We start from the raw sequence: 9,864 nt of genomic DNA on the forward strand, positions 1-9,864 counted from the left end.
TTTTGCTACCCATATGAATTGTAGTATAAATATATTTTAGAAACAGAGGTTTGCCAATGAGGTCGTGGCCCACAGGCTGAGAACCACTTCTCTAAAAGTTTACAAAATGAATTCATTGGGAATGATTTATTATATGAGGCCATTTTCAAGGTATTCATTTTCTTGGCTCCAGTGTCACTCCACCCTGAATAAAGTTTAAGATTCATGTTTAAGTTCTGTGTTTGTGTGTGTCCATGTATGTTCATAAGAATGTGTCATATCCCTGTGAGTTGGAGCTATAGATGTTTGTGAAGGAAGTGTATTGTGGATCTAACTCAGAAAGGCTTGCCTAGCATAGGATTAGGCCAGTGGTTCAGTCCCTAGTAACCACAGAATTGTGACAAGGGGTTGGGGGAGGACTGGGGAGATGACTCAATAGGAAAGACACTTGTTAAACGATCATGAATATTTGAATCAGCAGAACTCATTTTATGCTGGGTACTGTACCACTTGAATCTAATTCCCATGCTTCTACAGTGAGATGGGCATAAGAGATGGACGAATCCTCTGTAGCTTGTGGGCTACAACCCTGTCTCCAAATGGAAGGTGACTTACATGTGTACTGTAAGGAATGTATCACAAACACATATGCAAAAGTTATTTTTCTTTTAAGATGAAAACTAGCCTTCTAAATATTAAGCTCCCTTGAACTGACAGTTTTGTTTGCTGGGAGTCAAACCGAGGGCCTTTGTGGAGGGCTTTCGCATACTAAGTAAATCTATTGTTGAGCCACACCCCCAGCTCTTCAATAGTGAATTCTAAGTAACCCTTCTACTGCTGAGCTAACCCACCAGATCTTGAGTTGATGGTTTTGACTGTTACACTTAATTCCTGTTCCTAAAGAGCCCATATGTTTCTGGACATCTGTAGTCTAGAGTCTTTCCTGTCACCTTGCTGTGATCTAAAATCACCTCGTAGACACACCTCTGGGCATGTGTTTAGCTGAGGAAGAATCTGCTCTTTATGTGGATGGCGCAATGGAAGAGAACCAACTCCTGAAAGCTTTCTCCTGAGACATGATAATTGGCATTAGGAGCTACACAGTGACTCAGGTTTGTTTCTGAAAAGCCAACTAGCCTGGGTGTGATCACATACACATATAATCTTAACAGGCTGAAGCAGAAAGGGTGTGAGTTTGAGACCAACCTTGGCTCTTCTGCAAAAGCAGTATATACTCCTATCTGCTGAGCCATCTCTTCAGCCTCCATGAATAAAGTCTTAATTTAATTCACCCTGTGCTCCTAAGCTAGGCCATGGGTTTTTTGTTTGTCTGATATATATATATATATACATATATATATATATATATATATATATATATCAGACAAATGTGTATATATATATATACACATTTAAATGGTAAAGAAGAATTTCCTGTCCAAGCAGAAGGTTGATTTTATAAATTGTTGCAATCAAGTATCTGTTTGTGAAATGCATCCCTTATACATAAAGGGGTAAACTACAGCCATATCATACATAAATAGGCAGGGATTATGGTACCTGTGTGGAAAAGACCTTGTGCTTCACACTCCATAGTGTCATTAATCCTAGAGTGTCCCTTAGGCAGTGAGGAAAAGATGGTGAAATGTATATGTGGTTTTACTATGCTGAAACAAAATTCTTTAATCAATTAATGATTGACAGTTAGCATAGATAACTTTCTGGTTGTTGAGCTAAGTCTAGGGCAAAATATGAGAGGAAAGCTTGCTGCTAGAACTTCCTTTCACATTTGATAAGAAGCAACACCTTGGTCACAAAGGAATTTCTACCGCAAGTCAGGTAGCTATGCTAGTGAACCAAGCACCCTCTAGTGGCAATGAGACTGATTTCATCCTAAGCTAAGACTGGTTTTCAAAGGTTAAAATGGTATAGATTTTTACCTCTGAATGAGCCTTCTCTTCAGCCTGTAAAAAAAAAATAAGAAAGAAAACAAAGAAGGATTTTAAGGTTAACTTATTCTATACGTATAAATGAATAAAATACTTTTAAGATGTGCTTACAACTTTCATGATCTAACATAAGCGTAAGCTATAAGTATAACTAATAAATCAGTGTACTATAGGAATAAAATGGATATTTACATATGACATAAAGTAACATTTGACACAAAGTATTTTAAACTACAGGTACATAATACAACTCAAGAGAATGAGAGATTTTAAGATCTATGGGGACCATAAAAAACAAACCTTATACTAAAAATTTATATTGGACCCCATGAAATTAAATGACAAATGGAGTTTACAGGAGAAATCTGGCCATTATTGTTAATAATAAAAAGTAGAGGTTACTAATTCCTGTTTTCTTTAATTTTCCTTAACGGTTATTAAGTTTATCGGTAGACACATCAACTGAACAACAGCGTCCTTCATTTTAAGGTGACAGACAAAAGAGACAGACAAAGAACATTGGCTGTGCAGTTTATGGAAATGAGAATTGGTGTACAAAATGGAAGGGTGCGATATACTTCCATATAGAAGACTCTCAGGTCTTTTTCCCATCTTCATGCTGGGCTAGGAAATGCCACCAAATGAGTTATATGCACCATTACATTTGGAAGGCTGCAGCAATCTGGAAAGAACTGGAGAATGTGTAATGTTGCTGAACAAAATCACTCTGCCCATTGCCACTTGCAGAAAAAGGGCTGAAAACAGTTTTATCACGTGTTCTTGCTTTGGAGACACTTTGTGATTAGTTGATATATAAATGCCGGAATTCTTTTTTGCCTGTCTTCTTCCAAAGGATCTCTCTTTCTCTCTCTCTGTCTCTCTGTCTCTCTCTGTCTTTCTCTGTCTCTCTCTGTCTCTGTCTCTCTCTCACTCTCTCTCCTCTCTCAACCCCCCAACCCCCCCTACACACATACATACATGCTCACAAATATACACACAATGCAAGTAGCATAACTATCTGGCTATATATTATTCACAAGTATCTCTTCTAACTTGAATTTCATGTTTCTCTTTTTTTATATACATTTTAAAGATGTCATGATGTATGTAGATTATGGCATCCATAATCTGCTAACTACGAAGACTTTGTTTTAATAAGAAAGCCATGTATTTAAAATTCTGATGCTTGTCTTGTTGATTTTACATCTTGCTTTTAGCTGCTTAATTGAATTTTTTTTTAAATACTAGTAATTTTAAGTTATTATATGTGGTTTGGTGTTTGGACCTACAGTATAAGCAAAAAATAATTAAGTCAGTAACTTGTTTAAGCCTTATTAACAATTTTCTTTGACTATCTAATATTCTGTACATCATTTTATTTTGATTATATTCTTGTTCATATTACATTAACATTATAAAGGCTTAATAAATAATTGATGTGCCTTTTAAAGAGATCTACCTTTTTTTAAATGAAATAAAATATAATCTTCATACCATCACGTTTTCATTAAAATAACCTCAAGATATGGATATTAGTTACACTTACTGTGCTACATGGCATGGATTTTCTCATAGCTGAGTTTCAAGGCCTATTATTTCCTAAATCCTTGCCTCCTTTCATATTCCATGGTTATTTTTAACCAGTAAGACCTATTACCATAAAAATGGGGCAATGAGACAAATATAATATTCTCTCTCTCCCCGTGCCTTAGAATTGGGTTTAGTGATATTATAGTGGAGTTTGATTATATGATGTTTTTTGGTGACTTTTTCAAATCAAGATTAACATACTGAAAAGGTGGTAAGCAATATGAAATGTCCTCCCTAAGTAAAAATATCATCTGATTTCTGTATTTCTCAAGCCATTTACAGTTATAATTAAATATCACTTCTTGGCATTGTCTTTGTGTTTCTGAAGGATGTGCACAGGATGTAGCATGGTCCTTCTTCCCATGAAATAAGTGAAAATTAGAACATACAGAGGATGAGATCAGTAAACTGTTCATATTTTACCAATGAAAAATTCTACTATAGGGATCATTAATATAAAATAGTATCATATATATATATAAGGTTTTTTTTTAAAAAATCTAAGTATTACAAGCAGATCATCACACAGCTCTCTAGACCTCCCTTTGCTTTGTCATTTTGGTAGATATAAATATTAGGAAATATAACCATGACAACCAGGAACATAAACATCTTCAATGTAAGGAAAAAAAAGAGGAGGTGACAGAGACTGTGGCCAGTCTGAATGCCTTTGTTGTTATCTAAGGAGGACTGCAAATGCAGAGAGATTTGCCTTACTGTCACTTGACATTTTCATTTATGTCATTAATATTGAGATATGACTCTCTATATAGACATAGCTATCCCAGAATTTGCTATGTAAACTAGTCTGGCCTTGAACTCATGAGTCCTGAAATTAAAGGCATGCACTGTCATGCCATCCTTTAAAAAAAAAAAAAAAACCAAACAAACAAGCAAAACAAGCAAACAAACTAAAACCAGAATTCAGAAGTTTACATTTTTAGACAAAAACACACTGATGCCAAACTTTAGGAGGTAACACTTTGGCCAATGACAAGCCTGTGACTTCCAACTTGCACAGATCCTATAGGTAAGGAAGGCAGTCCTTATAGGAACAGGCCATAACATTTGGCAACTTGTCTGACATACACAGTCACTGCTAACTGCACCAGGTAAGAGTGCAAATTTGGTCTTTACCTAGCATTCCTTTCTGTTTCAGTTCTTAGTGTGAAAAGCATATCTGCAAGAGGATCCTGCTATAGAGGTAGAACAAGGTGTCAGATGCCTAAAATTGGAATCACAGATGGGTTTTAAGTCTCCATGTGGGTTCTGAGAATGTAACGCAGGCCTTCCGCAAGAGCGTCCAGTGTTCTTAACCACTGTGTCACCTCTCCAGTCTCCACACAATGGTTTGAACATACAGTTTTTCATGTATGCCTTCTAACCATCAGTTTGCCTTTCCATTCCTACCTTGCTATAGCTTCAAACCCTTTATTGTTGCACTGTTGGTTACTGATGGATTCTGGAGGAAAATTCTCTGTAGTTTATACACACTGCTAAGCCTACCAGTCTTTAACTGAGCGATCCCAAGCTATGGTCACACAGATTACCATGGTTCAACTCAGTAAATCGCAAAACAAAACGTATCGACATGAAAGTAACAAAGAGGTTTATGAGGAAGAAGATTTACAGTCAGAAGGGTAGTGAGACAGGAAAGGAGAGAGATAATAGTGTCTTTAACTGACAATCTGCAATCTAATAGCATATACAAAGCAGGGAATAAGCTAGGTTAACTTATAAGCAAAGGCTACATCTTATAAATCTACATATTTATATGTATGTATACATGTAGCAAAAATAATTGAAAGGCCAATGAAGGTAATATCCAAAAGTAGGAGGGGCTTGGAAATAGGGAAAGGGAGCAACAAAGAGAGTAGTTTATAGGAAGAGAGGACTCAGAGTGATTGAAGGATGTTATACATATATATAAAATATACTAAAACCTATTGTTTGTACAATTAATAAATGCAAATACAATGGGAAAGTGTGTGGACATAATTACACTTGTCTTTAGAGCTTAATTGCTGAGTGTAAGGCAAAGGATGTGACCTTCTCATGCCATTTCACCACAAAAGTAAAAGCTACTCGTGTAACTTCAGGCTAGATAAGACTCATTATCTGCTTTGAACACTTCACTGAAGGAATCTTCGCTATCTTGTAATTTCATAATGGGTATTTAAAAGAGAAGGAAATGCCTTCAAGGACAAACATTCTCACTTTTGCAAAAATTAATTATAATATCTCACACTGGGGAAGCTGAAACACTGTACTCATCAATTGAGAAATAATTTTAAGGAGCAAACTACTTGCAGAAGGTATTTTTTTCCTAGAGGGAAGGCAAACAAACAAACAACAACAACAAATATTTCTAGGTCTTCGAGGTCCTATGAGCACAATCTTTTCTGAGAAGAAACTTAAAAATTAATAACTAAAGAGAATGCTATAAAACAATTATTATCCGTGGATCAGAGAAGAAGCCAAGACACATGGTGGACACAGGGTGGGGCATAAGCATCATTTACAGATTCTATATCACACCCCAACACATTTTATGACATGGTTTTACACGTATTCACTGACCATAATGAATGCACCAAAGTCAAGTGAAAGGCATGTGAGCAGATCACAGAATGCCCCTATTTTACCAGGCAACTGCTTCATAAATATCAGTTTACTTGGTCATCTGTGCATGGCACAGGCAGGAAAACAGAGCATACTTACCGTAGAGTAAAGGGAGGATGTGCTAGAGACCAATGACAGTGAAGAGCCATGAACTAGAGAAAACAGCAACATGGTTAAAAATAGGGAAATCGATGTGTAAACCCAGACTTTTACTCAAAACATAAAGAACAGGTGGCTACAGATATGAAATAACCACAGAAGATGACCGGGTTATGAAAAGAAGTTGACTGCAAAGGTTGTAGAGATCCAACTGTCGTGAGAACCCATTTACATACTGGCAGTATTCACTCACCAACTTATAGACAGAAGTAGTGGGCACAAGGCCCACAGCGTGCTTTTACATATTGGAAGCTGCAAAAATGTCCCATGTAATGAACAAGAGTCTAGAAACTTCTAAAAGGGCTTTGTATATCATGTTTACTGAATATCATTTTCCTAACATGAAGATCCAAGTTCAGATTTTTTTCTCTGTATATTTTCAAGATAATAAGTACTTGATTCAATTTGCTACCTCATTATTGCGATGAAGTGATCATGCCTTTTGAAATGGGGAATCAATTCTTCATAAATTTTAATAACTTAAAGAGCAGTTTTATGTCTAGATAAAAGTTAAGATGAAAATTTCATCCTGACTCATTGACACATATCAAATACAATGTCACCACAATTGAAGGTCTGCCATTACTTCTGAACTTAAAATGTATTAAACCAAAAAGGTAGCTAAAATTATACTTATGTTTGCAGAAAAGTCCTTCTTTTTTTTCCTTATGGAATAATGCTGTTTTTGCCTTGAATTCGTCCCTTAGATAAACATTAGCTGAATACATGCAATACATGACATTCTTGCATGATCCTGGGATCATACATAATAAGATACAACCCTGTGTGCTCAGAAAGAAGTCAAGAGGCACAACACAAAAGATAAATATATAACAGTCATCCACATGCTAATGAGGTCAGTTGCATAGATCAAGGGCATAGAGGGAGATTCTAAGGTTTACAGAGGCCTGTGCAAGCTGTACCATAGTGCTGACCCAGATGGACAAGGATAAATTTTGAGATAAAGAGAGCAAAAATCTTTTCATTTTTACTTTTGGGGTGTGTGGGGTGTGTGTATGCATGTGTGTGTGGGGTGTGCGTGTGTATGTGTGTGAGTGTGTGTGTGTATGTATGTGTGGGTGTATGTGTGTGAGTGTGTATATGTGTGTGTGCGTGAGTGTATGTGTGTGCATGTGTGTGTGAATGTGTGTATGAATGTGTGTGAGCGTGTGTGAGTGTGTGTGTGAGTGTATGTGAGTATGTGTGTGCATGTGTGTGTGAGTGTGTGTGAATGTGTGTGCGTGTGTGTGAGTGTATGAGTGAGTATGAGTGTGTGCATGTGTGTCTGTGAGTATGTGTGTGTGTGTGTGTGTGTGGTCTGTATATATAAGATCAGTGTGTGCCCAAGAATATGTGTGTGAGTGTGTGAGTGTGCATGTGAGAGTGTGTGTGAGTGTGTGTGTGAGTGTATGTGTGAGTGTGTGTGTTTGTGTATATGAGTGTATGTGTGTGTACGTGTGTGTGACTGTATGTGTGTGAGAGCATGTATGTGAGTGTGTGTGTGTGTGGATGTGTGTGAGTGTGTATGTGTGTGTGAGTGTATGTGTGTATGCATGCATGTGTGTGATTGTGTGTGTGAGAGTGTGTGTGAGTGTGTGTGTGTGTGTGTGCGCACGTGTGTGTGTGTGTGTGTGTAGTCTGTATATATAAGATCAGTGTGAACCAAAGAACGTGTGCTGGTAACCAGGGTAGGACATTAGGTAGCTTCCTTTGTCACATCAAGCCAAAAGAAGGGTCCCCCATTGAAGTGAAGCTTGCCTTTTTGACTAGGCAGCTTTCCCAGGGAGCTATGGTAATTTTCCTCTCTCTATCACCCCACACTAAACTTACAGATATGTACAACAACAGCTGGCTTTCTACATGGGCATTGGGGGTTCAACTTAGGCCCTGGTGCTTGCAAAATAAGCATTGTTACCCACTAGACAAATTCCTTAACTTTAGGATAGTCTCTTTTAAAATGTTTATTAGTATATAAAGGTTTATGAAAAGCAGGATGAAAATAATCTCTAGGGCTCGGGACAATACTATTACTTATTCTTTCAGCCATTCATCTTCTGAAAAGGCCTATTCTTTTGATCTCTACATCGCTCTTTAGTGAAAAAAAGTGACAAGAATTAGCCTGAAATACCAGAAGGAAGATGGACAATGGCTCAGAGGAGTCCATTCTCAGTCGCTTCCCTCCATTTGTTCTTGATAGGTCTATTACTTAGAGCTTGCAGCATGGTATCCTTATCTGTCAGTGTGAGCACTGAGCAAGAATTCAATGTAGTCCAAGACTGCCTTCATTCTAGATCACAATTTAAGCAGGGCTTAATGGTTTAGCACTCAATGCATGGGCAGGAAAGAGTTCATTTTGCCCATTCAGGTTAGCTTTCAGCAATTTGTATTACTTAAATTTCATGCATTGAATGTCAAAATTTCCCAGTAACAAACAACATTCTACTGGTCAATGAGCACTCAGAAAAGTCATCCATATGTTTAGCAGAGTAGAGGGGGATGGGAATAGTTTCCAGAGGGAAAACTGGGAAAGGGGATAACATTTGAAATGTAAATAAATAAAATATCCAAGAAAAAGAAAAAGTAAAAATGTATAAGGGGCTTCTGTTTAAGCATATGACACAGTCACTGCTGAAGGACAGGGGTCAAACGGTTCAAATTAGTTACATTTTGTGCTCTATGCTGAAGTATTAGCTGGCCACCTCTCTGTCACAGGGAGCTCATTGGTTTGGATATTATGCCAAAAAGCAGTGGCAAAGGTGGGCAACTGGTGTAATGCTAGCTATTAAATTTACAGTAATAACCTGAAGAACATGCAGCCATTTTGATAGCTACTTTAACATAGTCATAAGATATGTTATGGAAGAAGATACCTTGGAAAAAGGAGGAAGAGCTGTTGTTCAAAGTGACTCTCATCTACATGAGACATCTATGAAGTGAGTGGAACAGAAACCATAGCTCACAATGCTAGGAAACTCTCTTGAGTTCAGGCTGTAAGCAACTGATGGCTAAAGGCTTACCTTCTGGTGCGTTTCAAGGTTTAGGGGTTTTGTGTTGTGCGTGGTTATTAGATGATGGCTTTTGTGTTTGACTTCACTCTAGTCACTTTGGATTGCTGTGCTCAGTTTGGTCGTAGCCTTAACTGTCAGGCGTTCTGATCTGCATGCCATATGCTTTCATCACGGGTAATTAAAAATGATTCATTAAATTAAAGGAAAATGTCTTCAATTAGTGTTGACTTTTAGATAATATATACACTTGGGAACACATGTGCGTTTTAACACGTATTCAGCTTTCTGGGATTTTTGAGTGGATTTGTTTGGTGTATTCATGTGCAACTGTCCAAAATAAGACATGTATTAGGCCAGGTAGCTATCTTATTACCATTAGATGAAAATATGACCTGTAAAATGTAGGTAGAATATAAATTCTAAACAGACACAGTAGCTAACAGATCTTCTAAGAATAGAGGTTAGCAATATACGATAGCTGTACAAAGTAATTCTTTTATGATTTATGTTTCTTTCTTTTCTTATCTTTTGTTTTGTTTTGTTTTGTTTTGTTGTTT

General features: G+C 37.1%; 1 protein-coding gene across 8 annotated transcripts in view; it reads right to left on the reverse strand.

The window, feature by feature from the left end:
* The window catches only part of Nav3 (neuron navigator 3), a 747,532-nt gene that overhangs the window by 61,519 nt on the left and 676,149 nt on the right, over positions 1-9,864 (reverse strand). For all 8 annotated transcript variants that reach the window (XM_031349800.1, XM_031349802.1, XM_031349801.1 and 5 more), the window contains 2 exons: positions 6,240-6,292; positions 1,920-1,943 (listed from right to left, as the gene is read on the reverse strand). In XM_031349800.1, the coding sequence (XP_031205660.1) occupies positions 1,920-1,943; positions 6,240-6,292 (77 nt within the window). The remainder of the gene's footprint in view (positions 1-1,919; positions 1,944-6,239; positions 6,293-9,864) is intronic.

Source organism: Mastomys coucha, unplaced genomic scaffold, assembly GCF_008632895.1.
Source record: "Mastomys coucha isolate ucsf_1 unplaced genomic scaffold, UCSF_Mcou_1 pScaffold4, whole genome shotgun sequence".
NCBI lineage: Eukaryota > Metazoa > Chordata > Mammalia > Rodentia > Muridae > Mastomys > Mastomys coucha.